Genomic DNA, 23,240 nt, shown 5'->3' on the forward strand with positions numbered 1-23,240 from the left:
ACAGCATCCTGTTATCCTGCCCAGCCAGGTCCTCAGGGAAATCGTGCACTGATCATTCCAGGGCTTCCCCGTCCCAAAATGCTGTTACAGCACATGCAGGCAAAGGAGGAGACCTAAAATTGCTCTGACAATTAGTTTTTTCCCCACTTTCAATGCTCAATTCTATGATTAAAGACTATTTAAGTAGGTATATTTTCAAAACCTTGAATTCTTCTCTCAGAAGCATCATCGGAAAGCTTACACGTTTTAAAACTCACTGAGCTACCGACATAACTAGGCAAAGCCGAAGGTGCTGTCTTTATTTCAGGCCCATCAGGTGATGGGAACAAACGCTATCAGTGCACAATTTCACCAACACTTTAAATCAATTTATCACCAAAAGTTCTGCTTCCCTCTTGTGTCAGTCCACGTACGGCCCACCAGCGTTTCACCCTGTCAGGGGCCAGCCCACGGACTGAGAACCGATGCAAGAAGCCAAGAGGGAACTCACCTTCCTCACAATCAGCCAAAACCACCTTGATCCAACACAGGTCAGTCTTCTGGTCTGGTTCACCATGGAGCTGCAGGACCCCAAGAGGGCAACAACCGGCTGCTGTAGGTGAGGCGGCGGTGGAGCCATCTCTTTCGAAGCCGCTGTCTGCGTATGACAACATAAGTTATGTTACAGAAGACCTCAGTTTCACAGCTCCTTGCTGAACAGCAAAAAAGTCCCGCGGCTCTTACCAAGCAGCGGGTCTGGTTCCTTACCAAGCAGACAAGTCTGTTTCAAGAATGTTTTTCGAGGCAGGAGTCCTCTTGTTTCGGTACGGTGCCAACTGTTGAGTTTCTCATATAAAGCATGGCCCGAGGTACAGCCCCAAGATATACCAGGAATTCCTCAAAACATTATTTTAGAAGAACAAAGGCAACGTAACGAGTCGGACACCAATTCTAAATTACAACACTTTATTGCAGCATTGGCAAAGGTCAGATTTCTGAAGCTGGTGAAGATCGGGCGGCATTTCTGTATGAAATGTTACAATTTTACAAGTCTCTCTTCCTACATGCAGAAACCAAAAACAGTGGTAAAAAGAATTTTAAAAGAGCTAGAAAAAAAAAGAATTAGTAACATACAGATGAGCTCCTTAACTGAATTAACTACCTCTACCTGAAAGCAAACAAAAATCTATGCTAATAAATAACAGATTGTCAGAAACAGACCAAGAAACCTCATTTCTACTTAGAAAAAAATAAAAATTCTACTTGTTTCCAGATGTATTTAAATTTTTTTTTTAAACTTTTTTGTTTGTTTGTTTCAATAGACACAGAGGCTTATCAACCCATGAAGATCAACAAAATATTTGGATCCGCTCCTTGACATCCCCCTGTTATGCTGACTGGCACATTTTGGTTTTCAATGATACATACAATGGGCTCAACTATATCCCTGTCCTTAGGCTGGTGTCAGGCTGTTCCAAGCAGTATGAGTCAACACCCTGTGTTAATCCACTTCACATCCTATTTAAAACCTTAACAGACATTTTACCTCCTTGGCTCTTAAGTGTTTTTTCGCCCCTTCCCGCTCCCCAACCCCTTCTTTCTCGCTTGTCTGGCAGCAGAAGGCTACTCCTTAACCAGCAGGTCGGGAGGAGCATCTGAGGGTTGAGACGTTCTCCCACGTGTCAGGGTTTTCTTTTCCATTTCACCATTTGCTCTACGTTTTCCTACTGTAGATTTGCAGCCCCCAACGAACACCCTTCCGACGCAAAGTGCTCGATCCAGAGATAACGCAGCCTGCGCCAAGCGTGCAGCTTTGCTTTCCCACGTACTGGGCGCCACCAAGACCTTTTCCACTCCAGTGGAATCCATCTGAATTTCAGGCTGATCTTTTGTTTTCTCCGAGCTGCTCCCCGGTCAAGTTAACCATCTCATTCCTTTGCTTCCGCTCGTATGAGAAGATTAACCCTCACATGGTTCCTGTTACAAAAAGCTTTTTGGTTTGGTTTTTTTTTTTTTTTTGGCAGGCCATGACTGGAAGCTTCCACTTGTTCTGTGCGGGTTTTGGGGGGGGAAGAGAGGAGGCTGCTGTTTCTGCCCCACGGCCCCAGCCTGTCCCAGGTTTCGGTTCTGAACGCTCTAGGCTGACATGCTGAGATGTGTCCACTGCTCTCATTTAATTGCTGGAGGACTCCACTATCCACAACATCAGAGATACAGGACCTAATGAAATGACACTTGCTGCTGGATCAACGTCTCCTACAAAAAGAAAGGGAAAGAAAAACAGTTCAGTAAGAAATATCCAATGCTCTCCAGGTCAGCAACCACCCGAAATCTGTTGATGGTGATTTTGATCTGCCTTTAGCCTCAGCACGTGGAGGTTACACGCTTCTATCAGCCGTGCACATTTTAAAGTGAGACCGTGCTGGACAACAGACAGCAGACCTCTGTATCAAGAAAAACAAGTCCCCTACATAAAAAATTGCAGCAGATCAATCTAAAATTGTTCAGAGAGAGCTGCCTTATCCTGCCAGGCAAGGTGCTAGGTCACTGAAGTGCAGAGACGACGTGTGAATTTACGTGCATGTTATTTTAGGCAGTTTTCATTTTTGTGCACAATTTCTTTACTTTTAGGAGTACTGCAGAAGCGTTAGAGAGGACTTCCCAGAGCCAGGTAGTTGTTTACAACATTTTTAGAGATAACGGCTGTATTGAAGCCTTTGGTCATCCCTTGGTGCTGAAAGACAGGTCCCTACCCAGAAAAGCCACGTTTTTCTCTCTTAAGAATGTAAAAATGCATTGAAAAAAATCACACGAATTTGCAGGAACGTGATCCATGACCAGGAAGTCTAGAAGTAGCACTTATCTTGTTTCCCTAACCCCGGATACCGGAGCTGACAGCTGCGCTCGTGTTTTTTGTTGATTTCTAGGCTATAAAATTTACTAGTGCAAAACAAAGTAAAAATTCGACAATATTTACAATCCCAAGGAAGTTCCCGGGCTCCACACCCAGGTCTTTTACCACGTAAATGAAACGGGTCATATTCTTTACGTTAACGCATAAACCTCAAGCATTTGCTAAACAGTAAGTTAATCTAAAACCAGCTTTTATTGGAAATCTTGCGAGAAAAATGTCGCAAGCACGTTAAACTAGCCATAGGACTTTCTGCATTTCTTGGAACAGAAGCTTCCACAGTAATTCAGTATTCTTATATACTGCGGTGCTTTATTTTTCAGTATCTCAGTTATTCAGCGTTCCTGTGTTTTGTTTAAATACACCATGTTTTTGTCAGGAGGTACTGAGCTGATGCACCTCTAGAACTTACTGTGCTTTTGGTTTTTTTTCTTTGTTTTAACCGCATTTTAGCATTAAATAACAGAATATTCCAACTCTTTTTGACACACTCAAATCATCAGCAACATCGGCTATGTGGCTGCAAAGCAAGGAACTTCAGTTTTAAGGAGATTCAACTTGATGAATGCTCCAACTGCGAAAAAATTTCAAGCGTCAGTGCATTGCAGGATCATGCTTTTACCTCCCCACCTCCCCTAAAAAACACAGTTATTTTCTGTTGATGCGGAGGGAGGGAAAAGCGTTACAACTATCTGCGTGCATCTAACCTAGCAGAAGTTACTTTCATCCCAAACAGCAGCTGCCATGGCATGCTGGTGGTAGATAAGGCAGAGCAAGCCGTGTGTCAAAGGATTAGGGCACGATGGTGCTGGTAAGTCTTAGCAGTATTTCTACAAACAGGTATTTCACAGGACACTTCCCTTCAAACCAGTAAACAGCACAAAACAGTTAAAAGTCCAGTTAAAAAAAAAACTAACAAGAATCATCAGGATAGACTTTTAAAGACAGAAAAACTATGCATTTGCCAAGTAATTTTGACAATAAGCAGAAAAATGACCCCTTCTTCTGTTCAAAAACCTTGATCCAGACCTATATTTGGCAAGGTCCGAGTCTGTACATTATTGTAATTAAAAACAGCTTGAACTGCAGGTTCAAAAATTTGATTTTGCACATACTTCCCCACCTCCCTTCCCTGCTACCAACACAGTTATCAGTTGGTATAACAACCCTACAGCCATCTTCTCAACTGCATCACGTAAGTATTAACACTGGCTACATCCTCCATAGGACAGAAAACCAGATGCATTTTACCTAACCACGCCTGGAGTAGAAAATGGGAACTTGTGAAAATGCTCGGAAACATTACACCATTTGTACAGGTGAGGAAATAACAAAGAATCCATTATGTGTGTAATTTAAGGGAGTATTTGCATCAGCATGACAGTGACGTGACTTAAATTGAAATGTGCCTGAGATAATACACGCATGACTTTGAAAACAAGCTCCTTCTGCACACTGACATCACAAGATGACATGCAAAAAAAATCTTACTACTTTTTAAGGTGTGAGGTCCTTGAGATTAAGCTGCACGCTACTCCCTAATCCCTTTATGTCCCCCAGCAACCCACACTGCTCTGTGTATTTCTGGAGTCACGTATTTCTTCACAGACTTCAGGCACCTTCCTTAGCCTCCAAACACCTCTCAAAACTCCCTTGCTGCTTTGCTTTCCATGCCCACTTTCGGCTTTGGTACTGCCTGGTTCCTTCTCCATCACATTAACCAAACCAAACAACATCAAATAAACCCAACGAACACCTGAAAATTACTTTTCCATTTTAAACAATGTTTTTTTCCAGGAACAGTTCTTTTCTTTGGGTGCCTTATTGTGCTGAACATGCTTTTTTTTTTTGTGTTTGGATGCACAAGCTTTAGCGGGGAGGATGCTTGTTTAAGGAGGAAAGGAGCACCTGAAGTTCACACTCCTGCTCCAAGCTGCCCCCCTGCATGGCAGCAGAGATGCCTTAAGACGACCGACGTTTGCTTTCAGCTCTCTGCCCCACAAAACTGGCCCTTGAGAATAAGCAGCACACATGGATTTCTGTGGCTGTGTATAGGAGAGAGAATACTGGAGACAGCCCTAACTTAAAACCTGGGAAACGTAAGTACCTGTCGCACCACAGCCCACTTCATTCCTGCCTCAGAGATCTAGGGACTTGAACAAGACATCACCTGTCTTCCACAGGGGATCATGCAAGACTGAGGGGACTTAATTCCAGGACAATTAATGCAGTAACAGATTACAGGTATCGTAGCTTAACGTGGAACAGAGAGAAATTTCAACAGATGTGTATTTGACCGAGTCCAAGCACATTACGATTGCCGGAAGGAGTAAGAGCTCTCAACAGCAAAATTGAAATGGCACAACGTAGAACGTTAACCTAGCCATGGTGTATTGAAAAATGGAGCACTGGATTTTAGATAGCTGCTATCAATTCACCTGTGCAAGAATATGCTCTCTGGACCAGTCCTCTTTCAGAGTGTGTGTTTCTGGACTACTAAGATCCTAAGGTGCCCCAGCCATTTCTTCGTAAATCTGAATTATCAGCTCCCATACTCTGAACGTTATCGATTCAAATAATCTGCAAAACCCAGACTCACTGAAGGAAGAGAATTTTAAGCTGTTCGAGTTACTTCGTATTTCCATCTCTTCAAACAATAAAATACTCCCATATAAAATCAAATCAAAGTCACGAAACTGAGGTGTTTGTTTTGAGGATTGGTAGGTTCCAGAAGTCCAAAAACTGTAGTTTTGAGGGTTTATTTATTTATAAGCAGTATGTCTTTTTTTTTTTTTAAATCAAAAGTCTTTAATAAGCGTGTATACTTGTAAATAAAATTTTGCCTTCCTTTCCTTCTAAGCTATGATTTTCATCGAGTCTCTTCACATCAAGCCTAGCCTACACACCAAACCCGTATTTGCAGAGCCCAGCAAGCACCGTATTGCCAAGACAGAGAAAAGCCAGGCCCTGAGGTGTTTATCCCTCATGTCCCAGTGCAGTTTGACAAAAGAAGCTCCAGGAATCAGGACGCAGCCTCCAACCTACCCTGGGCCGTCCTCCCTTAAGACAGCTAAAAAAGGAGGTCTGCATTTCTCTGGATGGCTTTCATGGAAGGTTACACTGGTGAGTGTACGTAGTAGGGAAAAGGATGTAATACAGGATTAAAAATGACAACTGAGAAAGGGACAAGACTAAACTGCTGGTGGAAAAAATGGCAAAGACCTGGGTGAACTGACCTAGCACGTAATTAAATAGAGCACTGAATATTTTATTTTTTTATGATACCTTGAATGTGAAGATGGGAACAATTTTACAGCAAAAAAAATCTGAACCTAGAGTAAAATACAACTGCTACAGTGATGATCTTCCCATGTTTTGAACACGAATATAAGAGACCATTGAAAAAGACAACTAAACAGCGTGATGAACCACGGGATACGTGTGTCAATTCTCAAGACAGTGACACACCAACACCAAGGGTTTGTCTAGTCCAAAAAAAATGACAGCTAGAGCGAGGCTAACAGAATATGAGCAATCGGATTTCGGCTGCCCATGATTCTGGTATTTCAGTACGTGAATTGAAAGCTTCAAAATGCAACACTGGTCAATACCTCAGCTACATGGTGGGTGATGCACGAAGTATTCTTGTGCAGCAGCTGAAACACGAAACCATAAAGTTCTATTCACATTTTTCCTTATTATCCATACTCTGATTTTTCAGCATTAATAAAATACTCTTATGAGAATATTTAGCTAATAAAATCCTAGCATCCTGTTATTACCTTCATGCTTCATATTTCTTCATTAAATGGGTTAAAGAGAAATAAGAGTCAGATGCAAATAGCCGAGCTGAAATTATCAACTAACTTAACCATGATTTAGTTTGTCAGCTTACGCACGCATCTCAGTGGGCCTTTTCACAGCAACAAGTCTTTTTTCTTTATTACCCTTTCAAAACAGCAGAGTTTTGAAGTTACTAGTTTTAATAAGACTAGACTTAACTAGTCTTATTAAAGTTAAAAACCTCCTTGGTAAAGCTTACTCCGTACACTCGAAGTTCTCAGTGTAATTCTTTTTTCCTTTCTTGGTAACGTATGCTTTCAAACAGATTTCATAAAATGTAATTATTTATATTCCATTTTATGAGCAAGTCATTTAATGGATCTCAATCCTCTTTAAAAGATAAGAAAGGCGCTTTCTAGTGAAGCGAGGGGCTGTTCTCCAAAACTGTAAGAGTATTTTCCTGATAACATCATCATAAAAAATTACTTTTGTAGATTTTGAGTTTCCTGAAGTCCCAGTTTAACAGTTTGATAACCAAAGTCTTCTTGTAAGGCTGAAGAACTGGAGGCAAGAATGAGAGTTGTTAAATTGTTGCCCATTGCGTTCTGCTTAAGCAAGTCAAGGAACTCTGCTTTTAAAGGTGTTAGAGTAAATTACCTTCAAGGCCAGTCAGCCTTAAAAGTTCAAGTCCTCCCCCAAAATCCTCTCCTTGTACGATTAGCAGGTCTTAACTTGAAGTTATACAAGCAGGTGATTACAAATAAAGAGCAAGAAACTAATTTTTGATGCAGCATTTTGCACACACTAACTAATAATACGAAATCTGACAACAGCTGGAAGTCTCATTGCATTTAATTCACCACAGAAACAGAACATTAATAAATAAGAGTAATGACTATAAAAGATTTCTCTCTTTAAGTGATTCATGCATTACAGCCACTGCCACTAATTCATTCTTCCATTTACTGTGGTGTTATCGCAGGTGAGAGTTGCCAAACGTGTGGGTGGAAGGTTGGTGTGAGTTACTCATCTATAATCTTTTAAATTATTTATTTAGGACCCTGCTAGACCAAAATAGAATCACAGAAAATTTTAGGTTCAAAGGGCCCCCTGGAGGTCACTTAGCCTGAACTCCTGCTACTATGATTCTATAAAAGTAGGGCTAACTGCAAAGCCAGATCCAGTTGTTTACGGCCAAAAACATACGAGAGAACCCAGCGATACCTTTGTTCATTTTTTAATCATCTAGTACCATAGGCAGATTTGGACCCAACTTTCTAATTGATATGTGAAATAAAAATACTGGTGCTTAGGGCACGTTCAGCAATACAAAAGTAAAGGTAAAACACCTGTCAGATCGTTGTTTAAAATGGAATCAACAAGGAGATTTGCTTGCTCCTATTACCCCCGACCTGAGGAAATTTTGAATAAAAAGTTGCATATCTTAAAGAAGGGAACAGACTCGATTATTTTCGGTAAGTTTAGAGTTACTGTTGCAAGAAAACAACTGATCTGTCTTCATACACAAAGAAACAACCAGAACTAGCTCACTCATCACGTAAACAAGTCTGTAGTTCATAGTTACTAAGGTTGGAAAAGACCTCAAAGATCATCCAGTCCAACCGTCCACCTACCACCAATATTACAGACTGTTACACAGATTGGTTCTAGCATACAAAAGAGTGAAGATTTCTTCAAACAGATGCTAAAATGAAAAGCTCAGTGTGAAAATTTTGCTCTGAACAAACAGCAAGATACTCTAGTGTCCTCACAGGAGCTGGTGGGGTAGCCTTGACTAGAAAGTGAGGGTAGTCTAGGCAGGAATACTGCAATTCACCTGTCAAAGTCAGAAGACAATTCTGAATATATCCCATAAATCTGAAGCTCTTAAATGTGTAAATGACACACAGCCTGTACTAGTGGTGGTAAGCCATGGCTAGACCCAGTCTTCCATAAATAAAAACTCTGCTTAAGCATCCTTCACTGCAGGTTAAAAAAAAAAAGTATTGTTTCCTTACTACAGGCTAGGATAGCTCAACTGATGCATGACTGCAAGCCTGAGCACTGCACTACGAAGCAAATAAAATATGCTCACTAAAACTAACTTCCTGGTCCCTGCTTTAAGGAGCTTATAGATTAAAGGGAACAAAGAGTAAGTTACATAAGACAAAACTATATCAGAATTGCAAGCACATGGCACAGACATTTGAACACGGAAACACTGCTTAAACTGTTCCCCGGACAATGCCTGACCTAGTTTACAGTGAAATCCTAAATTATGTTTTCCCTAAAACATTTGAAAACAGAAGCCTTTGAAAAGAACTACTGTCCTGGTAAATTTTAGATAGATAGATTAAAAAAATAGAAGTATCATATTTGATGATCTGGTCCCTATATTTAAAGAACAACTTCAGTGTGCTCGTCGTCACACAGGCTACAAGGTATTTGTGACAGATAACTGGAAGACCTGCAAGAGAAGACTGCATAGTTACTTGTAAAACACTTGCAGGTGCTACGGCAATTCAGTGTGACAATAGTTTTTATTTCTATGACAGTATTAGGCCACAGTGAAATGAAAAGCTAAATGGAGAACAATCATTCTATTGAATTACATTTAGTACTTCAAAAAAGTTAAAATGCAGTCCTTTTTCAAAAAAGAGGATTTTTTTATACAAGCTGTTTCTGTATAAGGGCTTGTTGGAACAAGAAACCAGAGAGCTATAAAAATACTTACAGAAATGTACCAGAAGGAGGTTGGCAATATTACTGTAACATAATACATTAACCTATTTCTAGTTTACAAAGGTAGACCACTTAGTAAACTTGTCCCTTCCCACTGTTGCTCTCATCTACCTACCTCCAAAATTAACTTTTACCAAGAGAAACACGAAAACACTGCATTTCACCTGAACTTCTGCCTATTCAAATCTGTGCTGCAACATTAGTTTGACAGTTTTTTTCTCAAGCTTAATCTGAGTGAGAGAAGGCACAGGGATATATTAAAGCTGTATAGTGACTACTGAACAAAATAATCCTCTGGCTTCCCAACCTCTGTCAAGGATATATTCACAGACACCACGTTAGAAGCACAAAACACTGCTCGGTATTTTAAGAGAATGCTTTAGAAAGGAAACCAACAAATCTACTCGCATTATGCAGATCATTATCTGCCTCAATTATGAAGGTAATTACTTGCCTAGAACCAGAAATACCACATTTAGAGGAAGATTGTCCTACCTCCCACCAGTTTTAAAGATTAGATCTGCATTAGGTGCTCCCTTCGGATGCTGGTAACGAGGACGCCGCTCGCGATTTGTATTTGCTGGAGCGGGACGCTGTGCCAGAGACTGCAACATTTCTGTAATTTCAAACAGAAAGAAAGTTAAATACATTTGTTATGTATCTTTTTAAAGAGGAATTTACACAATCACATTTCACAGCCACGAAGTAAAAAAAAAAAAAAAAGACATTATTTACTTTTTTTTTGCTTTAGGGTTAATATTTCTCATGTTATTCCAGAGCAGCTCATTTTATTATTATTATTTTTTAAATTACTGAAATTGCACAGACAGCTTTGACAAATCCACACTACCCCATAACGTGAACTTGCGTTTCCAGATGTTCTTACAGAAGGAACTGCCAGCCATGATTTTCATCACAGGTGCTTAAGAAGGGAGCCGTGACCTTTTCCTTCCGAATGCAGCCACCACCGACTGAATCAATGATGAGGAACAAAGGTTCACAGCACTGTGGGAAGCCTTAACATAAAACTGCCCTGAAATGGTAACAACTGGACAATCCTGCTGCCAAGCAGAGACACAGTGAGAAACTTGTCCGAAATTAGCATCCGTAAGTCAGGTATTTGTCTAAACTAGTCCTAATAGGATCCTTTTACAGAGGAGACAGACCTGAAGAGGGTGACTCAGCTGACCTACATTACACCAGCTGTCTTTGGGATGGAATTTTGCTCTACGTGATCAGAGGGAAGAAATAGATGGATGCTGAGAGCAGCCTGCAGTTACCAGTTTAGCCCTGGACACCCAGCTTTTGTTCAGTTTAAGTAGAAGCATGATGTGCTGACAGCTGGTAAAGCTTCACTTCATTTTTGTTGTGATAAAAAAATAGGTCTTTACTAGATTAAGTTAATGGTTATGAAGTATCTGATGTAATTACAAATACATCACAAGAACCTCCACATATCCTCTGTCTGTCCATCAGCACACCGGATGGCAAGTAGTTCTGACAGTCCACCTGTGCAAGAATCTACCCCGCTCAGCAAACAGATGGAATAGCTGAAGGGGAAAGGTGGAACGAGCTGCTAAACAGCTTGTCTTTGAAAGTCTGCTCTGTCTGGTTCTGTAATCTCTGCTAATCTCCAGGCTGGTATTGGAGACACATGCCCACCACCCGTTAGAAACAAACTTCCACCACTCTCGGGAAGACTTGCACAAGTCAGAACTGGAGACTGGTGAGATTTCTATCAACACTTACTGAAAGCTTTGCACGCACTTTGTAAGTTATCCATTCGATTTTTGGGAAACTGCAAACCTATGAATGATTTAATATACAATATTGGTGTCAACAGTTAATAAAGCGCGTATTCGTACGCTGCATGTCCCCTATCAACACCCAGAAAAGGCCAAGAAAACCATTGAATAGTTCGTAGTTGTAAACGTCAGGAAGTTACATCCTTCAGAAACAATTCTGTTTATCAGGACAGATCTCTAACAAGGCAATGTCAAGACCAGGAAGAAAACAGGAGATGATGGTACACTGCCAGACAGGCGCTAGAAGCAAGCACCGAACCGTCCAGCACGTGCGTACCTGTCTCTTCTGTTTTCCACACTGTAAGTAAAAGAAAATAGTGGAGCTTGTGACAAGTCAGTAACATGAGAAACTGAGTAATTGAGAAGATAACAGGAGGGAGAAAAGGCAAGGGAACACAACATATTAGCTAGGCTGAGCACGTCACCCATCTTTGGTTTTAGTGAAGAAAAAAAAGTACACAAAAATACTAGCCTGAGTTAGCATCACCCAGTTCCTAATGCTTCTTCGCATTAAAGTGTGTGTAATACTAATAAACATTAACTAATATTAAATAATTACTTAGTAATACTTTGAAGTGCTTTGCAGGTAAGTTTTCATTTATTACCTAACCTGTGTAGATGGAAAAAAAAACAACAAATGTACATGAAAAAGTTCGGACAACCTTGAGGCACTCTTCCAGGAATTATGACTTTCCCCCACCCTTGGTAACTTCAAAGCTTGAAACAAAGAAAGAGTTGGTTTTAAATGTCAGTGTGTTCGTATGTGTACCAACTTGTTACAAGCAAGCTGACTCCTCAACAGGAACCCTCAAAAGGAACCACGGGCTGCATGTTATTTATATTTATTTTATATGTAATTAAAAATAATGCCAAACAGGAATGTTATTTGGCCGGTGTAATCTGTTGAATTAAAGTGTCCTTTTTAGTTTGGTTTTACTTTGCATGTTACTCAGGTCTACAAAAGAAAATCAAGGTAAAAATGAATCAATTTTAAAACTGGTATTAGTTACAACAAAACCTATTTCTAGACTGTTGATATTTCCAATGAATTAATGTTTTACAGACAGCACCTAGAAAGAAAAATCTGAGAATGTAAAAAATTGCCTATTAATAGTTATTTAATATTATCGGTCGTCTGATTCATTTCACTATGACGAAATGAATGTGATCATCTTTTAGATATGAATCACAACTGCTCGCAATAAAATCCTACATTAAACAGGCTGATTTTTAAAGATACCCACAAATTCACATGACAGGCCCTAATAAACCAAATGCTCTGACCATCAGAAAAATATCAGAAGAGTCATTAATGAGGGAAACCCCATAAAAAGTCTGAAAAAAGCACTTCAGTGTCTAATTCTGAAGTCTACTGTTTCTCTTTTTTTTTCATCAATTGACATTACAAGAGGGAAGCATCTTGGAAAATAATTTTTAAGCAGAGTAAAACATTTAGTGCTAAGAATATATCGTACAACCTTTTCACAACTCTGTAGGCACTTACTTTGGAAAAACACTCCTTTTCAGGATTACAAGCTTAGTTCTTGTATTATCAAAATCCTGAATGAAGTGTTAGTTTCCATGGTGTGTTTTTTTTTTTTAATATATAATTAGATCTGCTGCTTTAATTTAAATTTCCCATTTCTTAATGAATAATGACCTTTCACTAAATAGCTTAAATGAGATTTCCTGATAATTAACTACTTATACTGTGATTACCACCAGACTGCAACATCTTCACAGCAAAAAAAATAGAGCAGGAACTTTGGAGATGTTAAATGGAAAAACTAACATGAGAACTGAATACCTGCAGTTTTATTTGTTTTGGCTTTGTTTACTAGTTCAGTAAGACAAGGAAAATAGTCTGGAAAAAAAAAAAGAAAAACATGTGCACTAGTTTAGGGACTACATATGATTTGTTGTATTAATTATTTCAATTTGTCCATGTTCCAAAATGCTTGGTTTATACATGATCTAATTTGCTTTTTAAAGCTATAATTTGTATGAAACTTTCATTTCATTAATGTATTCTTACATTTTCTATTTTTAGGGCTCCTGGAACACCTGAGTAACAGTCCTATTTCTCAGGCAAAGGTTACCAGTTAGTATTTGATGTTAGTATTTGATTGGTCTTAATGTGAAGACCCCAAATACCCTTGTGTATTTATACCTAAAAACCAGATTTTAAATTGCACAGAGTGAATACCTCTTGTATCCAACTCAATTCTCTTCCATTAATGGAGACAATGCCACAAACATCAGATTAATTTTGTGGTTTTTTTTTCCACATACAAAAAAATAGGCTTATTTTCAAGGAAACTGTGATCCCAGTTCATCCCCTTTCCCAAACTAAACAGAAATGCTTAGATTTATTGAGACCCACTTAAAAGCTCCCTTTCATGGGAGAGCTGTGAAAACATCTTTGAGCACAGAGTAAAGCGTGCATATAATGAAGAGCTGAAGTACAGGTTTTCCATGAAGTATTACAAAAATAATATTCAGAACTTCTACTGCTAATTATCACAGATATTTCTGCAGATCCATGAAAGTTCCTCTGAGGATGAAAATGAAGTACTCAGTTATTTTCTTACCCTGGTAGTCCTCTTGTTCTTGCCGCTCATTGATATCCAAAGTGAGCTTTTTCATCCGCATTCTCTCCTCCTGTTCAGCCTGCTGTTGGTTCCAGTGGTTTGCAGCAAGTTGGGAAGACATCGGTACATTTAAAATCTTAAACTGCAAGTGAAAACACGTTTAAGTGCCCATCAGAGAACAAAAAAAGGACAGAAGGGTAATGGTTATTTCTATATTATGATCAGTTACCTTCTGTAGAAGTTTCTACTGAAAAATATTTTTCCCTTTTTTTTTTTTTTAAGCTCTACTTTGCTTAATGACACATGAGAAAAATACAAGGTAGTTGGATGCTCTGAAGACATACACAACACACAAAAAAGGCTGATGCATTGCTAAGGCAATAGACAATTACACCAGTAATTGGAAAAAAATTCTCACCAGCAACACACAGCTATATGCTTTATTTCTTATTTTGATACAAGCCTTGTTACATAGACATCCCCGCAGTGAATTACACTGGTCTTGAGATAAAACCACCACAGCTGGCTCAAGAAAGCTGCATCTCCCTACGAAGTTCTCTTTCTTCCAAAAAAGAGATGAAACCCCTAAGCAGAAGTTCTACTACTAGCCCTTGTGATAACAGAGGAGAGAAGTTCTGAGGATTTCAGGTATCCTCCAGCATTCCTTGGCGAGTACTCCTCTTTTCTATGGATGATTCTAGCTCCTTAGTGCTAGGAAAACACATAGGGATGGGTACATTTTCTTTGTCCTCAGACTCAAAATTCACGCTCATATTGCCACAGGAAAATATTTTAGAGTAATCCCAAAAAGTAATTTTTAATCTGACTTCAAACTGAAACAATAGCTTTCAGAAACCCTTTAACGCTAAAGTTTATGAAAAGGTTCAGAAAAACTTCACTTCCCCTTTCAACTGCATCTCCATTAGAAATAAATATTGCCAAGCTATAAGTAGGATAATGCGTTTAAAGATAATCACACTCCATATTCCACGAACTACTCTGAATCCCGCTGCTTGTTCTCATCATCTATTTCCACAGAAATAGAAACAGGCAAATTTCAGCGTTCTCTTCTGCTACGCTGTCAAAACCGCAGACAAAATGGTACATTAACAAGACCTCTGTTGAGATGCTATGTAGTAAACAGTCTTCACTGCATGTACGTAGTATTTCACGCAGTAATTACTGAAAAAGCTCCAAGTACCTATTACGGAGCAGAGCCCCACTGGCAGCACATTAATGAGGAGTGTGAGAAGATATCAAGTGCTCTGATGTTACATTTGCAAATAAACTGTTTCAAGCAGTTAAGATAGACTCTTACAAAGAACTGAAAAAAAAATGGGTAAAATAAAACCCTATCAACAGAAGTGTTTACTTAGATGAGGCAAAAGATTTTTTTTTATTAAGCAAAGTATCAGTCATATTGAATGCCAATACAAGCTTGTTATTAAGGTTTATGTAGGAAATGAAAATGAAAGTTCCTGAAATTCCAAGAGAAAAGCTGTAGTTACTGAGCAGACTATGCAAGTTCCCAGGTATTCTCAAATGAGGTTTACACAACCTACAGAAGCAACTAACCAGTCCACTAGCAGCATCTCATGGTAATAATCATTTCCTAACTCCACCATGAAGCTCCTCAGCCATCTTAATGCATCCTTTGCTTTTTGTCTATTCTATGGATTTACCGTGTCTAAGTGGGTGGTAAATGTATCCAGACAGGATGCTCACAGTAGGAAAAAGAAAAGTGAAATATATAATGGGGGCAGATGAAAGAAACGGATCCAAAAAAACAACAGGCTGGTAATTAACAAAATATCACTGAGTCACTATCTCAAGGCAACCTGATGCTTGTCAGCTGAAATCATCAAGTCACTGACGACAATCACTAAAGGATGTGACTACTGAGCTAATGAAACATTTCCAATCTGCAAAGAGGTGTAGTGACAACCTCTTGTAAGATCTGTGAAATGGGGGACGGAATATAAAGAATTCAACTTCTGAGATGGCAAACTGAAGAATGAACTAAAAATGATCTCTCAGAAGACCAGATTAGATTACAGATTTGATAAAAACTTCACTGAGAAAAGAGAACATTCAAGGCCAGATGACCATCCTATGGATATTACCTTTTTATGCTATCTTGCTAAAAATCTTTCAAATGAAAGGAAATCTTACCTTAGGTACTAACCACATTTCTTGCTGTTAGGTGACTCTCTTTTTGACAGTCTAAATCTCCTCTGTGTTCACATCTACCTGGCATAAATCTTGGATGATTTCAAAAAGCATCCAATGGTATTATACCTTGGATCTCATCACTTATGATGCATTTCTTTACTTCCCTTTGTTCTCTCACTTTTTGTGGGTAACTCGTGATGCCACAGTCTGATTTCTAACATCCACGTTGAGTTCTACTGCTGCTACTTTTGTCAGTTTTGTCATGCAAGGATACTGTAGGTGACAGGTAAAAATAAGACCCTGGTCTACCTGATATTCTTCCTACCACCTGCTGCTGTTGATCGCAGTCTGACAGAGGAGAATAAATTATGATGTCCTTGCTGTTATCAGCCTGCAATGACTATTAATTCAGGTTATATGCTGCTGGTAAACAGCAATCAGTTGTGTTGTTTCAAACACCTGGTAGCCAACGTCCCACTAAAATCAGGCAGACCACTGGCATGTGAACTGAGCATTTAACAACTGGACATCAACTATCAAATATTAACCTCCAGAAGGAAGCTCAGTGCATTCCATTTTCATCAGCAAGTACTTCCTTTACAGCTGTGATTTCCAGTTTCTGCAGTGCCTTTGACAAAGAGCACAGATCGAGCCAACTGATAAGACAGGAAGTGATTAGTTGACATTACAGTGAGGTGGTGATGCTCACCATTTGATTGACTGTAAGGATAAGAAATTACTTACAGCCTTCCATGTTGTCTGCATAATCCTTTTGTCTGTTTTTAAAATGCTGAAAAGTTTACAGCTAAGTTACCAGTAAATTATACATCCAACACTTCAAAGTTCAGTACAAATTCTGCTCACAGATTTTAAAATACTTTAAGAAACTATTATTTTCTTTTAAACTCCACCTCTTCTTTCCTGCTTATTTTTCTATAAAAATGACTACTAAGACGTATTTTTTTCTGAATGCAAAATTATGGACAAAGAAGCCTTTCATTGACTCAAAAAAATGAAGTAGTGTATAGAGTGACTTTTTTTTAAAAAAAATAATTTCTAGAAACACTTAGAGGAGTCTTGGCAGGAAGAGCCTACTCCCAAAAGCAAATACTAGGGGGAAGGAGGAGGGAAATCTCCTGAACAAGTTGTGCTTTCTTTTTCAAGCCATAGAATGCCAGCAATATTTTCCCCTTGCTGAGAATATGCAGATCCTAAAATTCCTGGTCACTTTGGATATTCCCAGTAAGTTATCCTGAAAAAGCCAAACATTTTTTGAACAATGTTCTCTAAATCCCTTTCCTACTCAATGACAGCAGTTAGAATTCCTCACTTACAACTTTTGTAGAACTCTATACACAATGTTCAAGTTCCAGGACAACAGAATAACCAAACAAATGTAGTAAGAAAACCAGTTAATCATCACTGCTAAATACACACAGTACGTGCCTACTCAAACAGGTATCATTACTTACACTCTGAAAGCATGTACTTAGCACAGCGTTTTCTTAATAGAATAATGAAGCTTAAAAACAGATTTAAAATTACATTACTCCAGTGTTTTGTGATAACAGACCTTCTCGCTTTCTGCAGATTTTTAAAGTGTCTTTCATTTGAGAGGGAAAAAGAGATTGTTTCAGCCTATATACCTCTACTATTCTGCGCTACTGCAAAAATTCAGGTAACAGAAGTCAAAAATAAAGCAATGACAGATCTAAATAAAAAAGCTACAGATGAATGGACTGAAATAATGGATTCTTTTTGCTTTCCACAAGCTCACTAGAGTCATTCATTTTTACCATCAATTTACACAACTAAAAAAAGTCATCTGTAAATTTCTTGTCATGGTTTATATGTCCTTTATGTGGTTAAGTGTTAGGTATTTGTGTATTATGCATTTACTGATCCAGGAACATTCCAGCATATACTGAAGAAAAGAGCCAAGACAAATGTATAGCTTTGCTGCATGAAGCAAGGAGTGGTTTTTGTTGCTTGTTTGTTTTGCTTTTGTTTTAAGTTAACAGGATTTCCATTTAACTTTTGGAGACATTCACTCAGCTCATTCAGGAAGAATCCTCTTAAAAAGCCTTCAGACAATGACTGTTTTCCAAGTTGAACAAATTCAGCCAACTAGCAGTTACTTAGGAAATTGAATTTAGCAAACATATTTTGATTTAAAGCTGAATGTGTTTTCAGCAAAATCTGCAGAATCTCTGAGACTTCACAATATTCTTTCACCTTTTCTTTCCTGCTCCTTTGAACTTTCAGTGCCTGTTTGTCAACCACATGTGTTTTATCTACAACAGTATTTAAAAAAGAAAACATACCATTGTCCCTATAGGTTTACTCAGGGAACAAAAAATTAATAATGGTACAATTTAACCAAAGAATTGTTATACTTGATTTCTGTTAACCAGCAAGAATTCCAAGGAATTGCATTTGATATTTTCTATACTTCAAAATTAAGAGGTGTGCATCCTATTCTGAGAAAAATGAAGAAGTAAAAAAAAAATCTTTGACTTCCAAAGTCATATAGAGAGTGACTTTTAAAAAAGTGAAAGAGTATTCCCTGCTGCTCATTTTTTTTTTTTTTAAATGGAAAACCTATACCTTACATAAACTCTTACCTGCTGTTTGTTGCCTTTTCGTGTTAACATGACAAATGGCATTGTGTCTCCAGACTCTGACTCCCCTTCTCCACTTCCAAGCGGGGGACCCTTCTTCAGCTGACTTTTGAGATGCAGGGGAATAGCCACATCCAACTGATGTACTTTAACTGATTCGCCACTCCGTTGCTGTTAAAAGGATGTAAATTGTAAAAATAATACATGCTAAGAATGTCAGGAAGTCTAATAACATCCACATTTTAATGACTGAGAAAAAGCTTAACCTTCCAAGAAAGCAGAGTAATATATATATATATAAATATTCACTAAGCTTTATTACATTTTTCCTTGTTTTCCTTCCTTATGAAGAAGAAAGTTACAGTGACAGAACACTTCATGTTTTAAAGGAATTCTGGATAACCTAACCTTTTAAGGAAAGAAATCTAGAGAAGTGATTAGTGATACTTGAGAATGGAAATCATACATTCAGGATGTTTTTTATTGCATATGATTAATAAAGTCCTCATTCAGGGCTTGCAGTACTCAAGTATTTACCAGATGCAATTGAAAACCATACATAGCACTTAGAGGTAATGTAAATTTAAGTGCAGCTACACTTCAGACATGTTATAAGCTAAGCTTGGGTAGTCTACAATGAAGTCAGAAGTGTTGCCTAATATCCGATGCAATTATTATTTAACCAATAAAAGATGTCAGCATGTCGTATATTCTCACTGGCCAAGCTATTAATGTCTGAACGCTACTTATCTAAGCATGCCAATTGCAGAAGAAAGGCCATGAGAAAAAAAACAAAACATTTTTTAGTATGGTTAGCTATGCATTAATCATTTACTTATAAAATAAATAAATAAAGGTAGCTGCACAGCTAATTACATTACTTTAAGAAAAAGATTTATACCTGAAGATTTTCTAGCATCATTTTATCCAATGCCTGAATGAAGTCCTCATCTTCTGCACAAGGGACATGTTTAAGTCCTCCTCCTTTAATCATTACTTCCTATTACAATGAAAGAAAAAACCCTCCATTACATCAATTTCAGAAATACGAATATTCAGTCTAGAAGTAAAAAGAAATCTTCATTGCTTCCATGACATACATAATCAAAAGTTTCAAAAAAATTGGTAAAGAAAAATGTTTTTTGTCTGGATTATTTTCTTGAAGAAATATTTCTGATATTTACTGCATTATGAAGGCTGGTCACTCATAACATTCTGAACGTACTAGCATGTATGTACATATTCTAGGTACGACAGTCTAGGTATGACAGCATCACAAAGAAAAATCTCTATCCCTACTACACCCAGTCTAACTTTTCCTTGAAGCCCATAAAGTTAGATGGTGTTTTCAAGACAAATAACATCCTTCAGTATTTGGAAAGCACAACGTGACAACAAAACAGTACTTTAACGTACCTCTTGGTACACAGAGAGAGTTATTATTTTTCCAAATTTTTAAGCGGTGAACAAAGTATTTTCGTTTCAATTTTAAAGTGAACCAAAACATAATGCTAAACTGGTAGAGAAATGATTTTACTCATTGATACCTACAACTGTAAAGGAACTGGAATTCAGCCGGCAGCAGGATGCCATGAGCACAATTTGTAAGCACAAACTCCAGTGCCTTATAATTAAGGTAGCAGATCAGCACCAAGCAAACGCACCATCTAAATAGTGCTGGAACTGGAGACCATGCGACATAAGTTCTAGCTCCCAACCTCTCTCATTTTGGCTTTTGGCAACAATGCTGCTTGTTCCTCTGCTATAAGCAACGCTGAAATCTATTCTCTGAACAGTGATTTAACAGTTTAACAGCAGGGTTTAAAAAAAAGCTTTTATATGCTGCTTTTTAAAGTCAGTACCCCAACACATTGTTCTATTACAATCATTACTTTCTTTACTATGTAACTGCAATTAATTAAAAATTAAAAACAAGGCTTAATTACAATTTGCCATTCCAAAATCCATATTTTAGCTATTCTGCATTTTTGGTTTGTCTCCTTTTTGGTTTTGAGATATAGTAGAGAGTCCAGTTTACCTTGTACCAGTTTGCTACCATTGCTGGCATTGCAAAACTATCACTTACGCAACTTTTTCCAGTCTAGCTACCTGTGAAAATGCAGTCCTGTGAAAACGTGTAGTAAAGTTGATGGCATGAACAGTTTCAGAAGGCAATAGTGAGAGTCTGAAAATATAAGCTCTAAAATGTATTTGAAATAATAGCAGAAGGTGTTTTTGCTGTGTCTTCCCAATACATTATGAGCAGCACTGACTAAAAAAAACATTCAGTAAAGAAAACCAAAGCAGCATAAATCAATTTACTTATTTAGAGTAACAATACATACTGTATTCTCCTCATCAGTTTCATTTTCCTTATTGGAGTCTGTAAGATAATCAGTGTTTTCTTCTTCTTCTTCTTCACCTTCTTCTTCCTCATTGTCAGAACCCTCCTGAAACGTTCAACATTTATAGTTTGTGAATGAAATAAACTTAACTGTTTTAAAGATAAAAAGTTACGCTTGTTCACCAGTGGTATTCTGAGGAATACAAGGCTTTACACAACTGAATTATACATCTTCAGTGACAACATGCTGATGTCTGTTTCCGATGTTAAAAGCACCCCAACACTCCATTTCATTTGGAGAAAAAGCAAAAAGGCCACTTGCACTTGACTCCTCTCACACATTTTCTGCATCTTTCACACCCCAACCCCATGTGAACCTGTTTAGATTAGGTTTAGTAAATGTTTTTGGTGGTTTTTGTTTGTTTTAGCGTTTCACATCAAGTCTACAGTCTGAACTCAGCCAGCTTTATTTACCATTTTCACGAATATACAGAAAAACATGTTGAAAATTTTCATTTAAACATAAGGGTTAAGATATTGATTTTATTACTACAATGATTTTTAAACACTAGAACAGATCGCCTGGAGAGGCTGTGGAATCTCTATCCTTGGAGTTATTCAAACTGGACATTGTCCTGGTCAACCAGTTGTAGATAACAGGTAACCTTGCTTTGAGCTGGGTGGTTGGACAAGACCTCCAGAAGTCCATTTTCATGCCCTCAACCATTTATGATTCTAATCATCTTACTAATTTGTGGGTAAAGGCACAAAACCAGCCAAACTTCAGAAACTTTAATGCCGAGTCATGAGCTGAAACTAGGAACTAGATCCCTAGTAAACCAACCAACCCAAGCATAAGGAGAAAAAGTGTTTCCTATTTCCTTGATGAATTCTTTTTATCATAATACCAACATTACCATGTCAACTTTGCTGTATCATAGTGACAAGTTATAATTTTTATTTACATCTGCTTTTTTTTTTTTCTATTGGCTACACCACTTCTGATTCAAAAGATTACCGGCACAGTAAACAAGGAAGCTTATTATGCTCCATAAATCTTATTTGTTCACATTATGTAGGTATACTCTGAACACCTGTTATTTTTCATACATGACTGCTTTGACATCTAGTCAATGTTTGTCTCTATAACAGGTAAAGGCAATGATCTGCATGTGTTTATGTGCCACAAGAACTAACGGCATCTTTTGGTTGAAAAGCAGCATAAACCCTAAGTAAAGATGTAGGTTCAAGTTTATATCATAGTTTCTCTGGACTAACCCTCAGACACCATCGTATTCAGTTTTCCATATATATACCACTGGGACAGAAATATACCCCTCAGTGTACTGCCTTGGTTGTGCATACCCACATTTCACCGGCTAATTGTGACATACGAGGGCTTCAGAAAGCATCAAAATATTGATTGCTCATTCTTTTTATGCAAGGCAAGGTAAATGATTAAATTCACCTCTTCTTCTGGCTCATTTACTTCGCTTTCATTTCCGGATTGTTCCTCTGTCTCTGCTCCACCTTCTTCTTCTTCTTCATCCTCTTCCAGATTCTCTCCTTCTGTAATGGAATCTTTGGAATCTTTGTCATTCACAAGCCCTGTAGATTGGAGAAAGAATTAGAACAAAGAAAAGAGTTAGAATATTAGAAATTATATGTGTAGGATCACTTCAGAAGTCCATTGCTGCTGAATACGAAAACTTCCAATGGCTCATAATATTTTGTTTTTCAATAGAAGAATTTTCTATCTATGGTTACCTTGTTCATAAATAATCAGTGGCAAGGGTAACAACTTCCCCTCAAGAAAAGGAGGAAAACATTATGGAAAACGTTTAAAATCTTCCACAAAACATCAGTCAAGAAATTGCACAGTGCAAACAGCTGCCAAATAACTTCACACTAAACATACAACTTTACTGAAATATGAGCCCTAAGTCATGGATGCTCAACTGAAGTGGCAGAGCCCAGAAGACAAACCTCTGCAGCATTAGTTCCAGTATATCGTGCTACTTCAAGAGAATCTTCAAGTTCTTGAAGATTAGTCAAAAAGCATCCGATTAAATTTTCTTTAGCACGCTTTAAGTACTCAAATTTTTCCACTGTATTTTTGTTGACAGAGAAATAATAGGTGATGGTACTTCTATTTGTTACAGGTAAATTAAGAGTTTTGAAAGAAACATTTGCTCAGCCCATAACCAATCTTTCTGACTCTTTCTTTTCTAATGTTCTGAGGCTGCACTTGAACCTACAAGGACATAAGTACCTCCACAAAGTCTTTAGAAA

At 38.0% G+C, this 23,240-nt stretch overlaps 1 protein-coding gene across 4 annotated transcripts in view; it reads right to left on the reverse strand.

Annotated features, from left to right (window-relative positions):
- Positions 1 to 924: 924 nt before the first annotated feature.
- Positions 925 to 23,240, reverse strand: part of UPF2 (UPF2 regulator of nonsense mediated mRNA decay) — a gene marked incomplete at its 3' end in the record, with an annotated part of 63,036 nt that continues 40,720 nt past the window's right edge. For 3 of the 4 annotated variants that reach the window (XM_080580856.1, XM_080580857.1, XM_080580855.1), the window contains 7 exons: positions 22,417 to 22,556; positions 20,950 to 21,054; positions 19,506 to 19,604; positions 18,608 to 18,775; positions 13,812 to 13,953; positions 9,911 to 10,031; positions 925 to 2,235 (listed from right to left, as the gene is read on the reverse strand). In XM_080580856.1, the coding sequence (XP_080436982.1) occupies positions 2,226 to 2,235; positions 9,911 to 10,031; positions 13,812 to 13,953; positions 18,608 to 18,775; positions 19,506 to 19,604; positions 20,950 to 21,054; positions 22,417 to 22,556 (785 nt within the window). Of the gene's footprint in view, positions 2,236 to 9,906; positions 10,032 to 13,811; positions 13,954 to 18,607; positions 18,776 to 19,505; positions 19,605 to 20,949; positions 21,055 to 22,416; positions 22,557 to 23,240 lie in introns of those variants that run through there. The other variant, XM_080580854.1, reaches the window with a different exon arrangement.

This window comes from Anser brachyrhynchus, assembly GCF_964034855.1.
Source record: "Anser brachyrhynchus genome assembly, chromosome: 1".
NCBI classification, from domain to species: Eukaryota; Metazoa; Chordata; class Aves; order Anseriformes; family Anatidae; genus Anser; species Anser brachyrhynchus.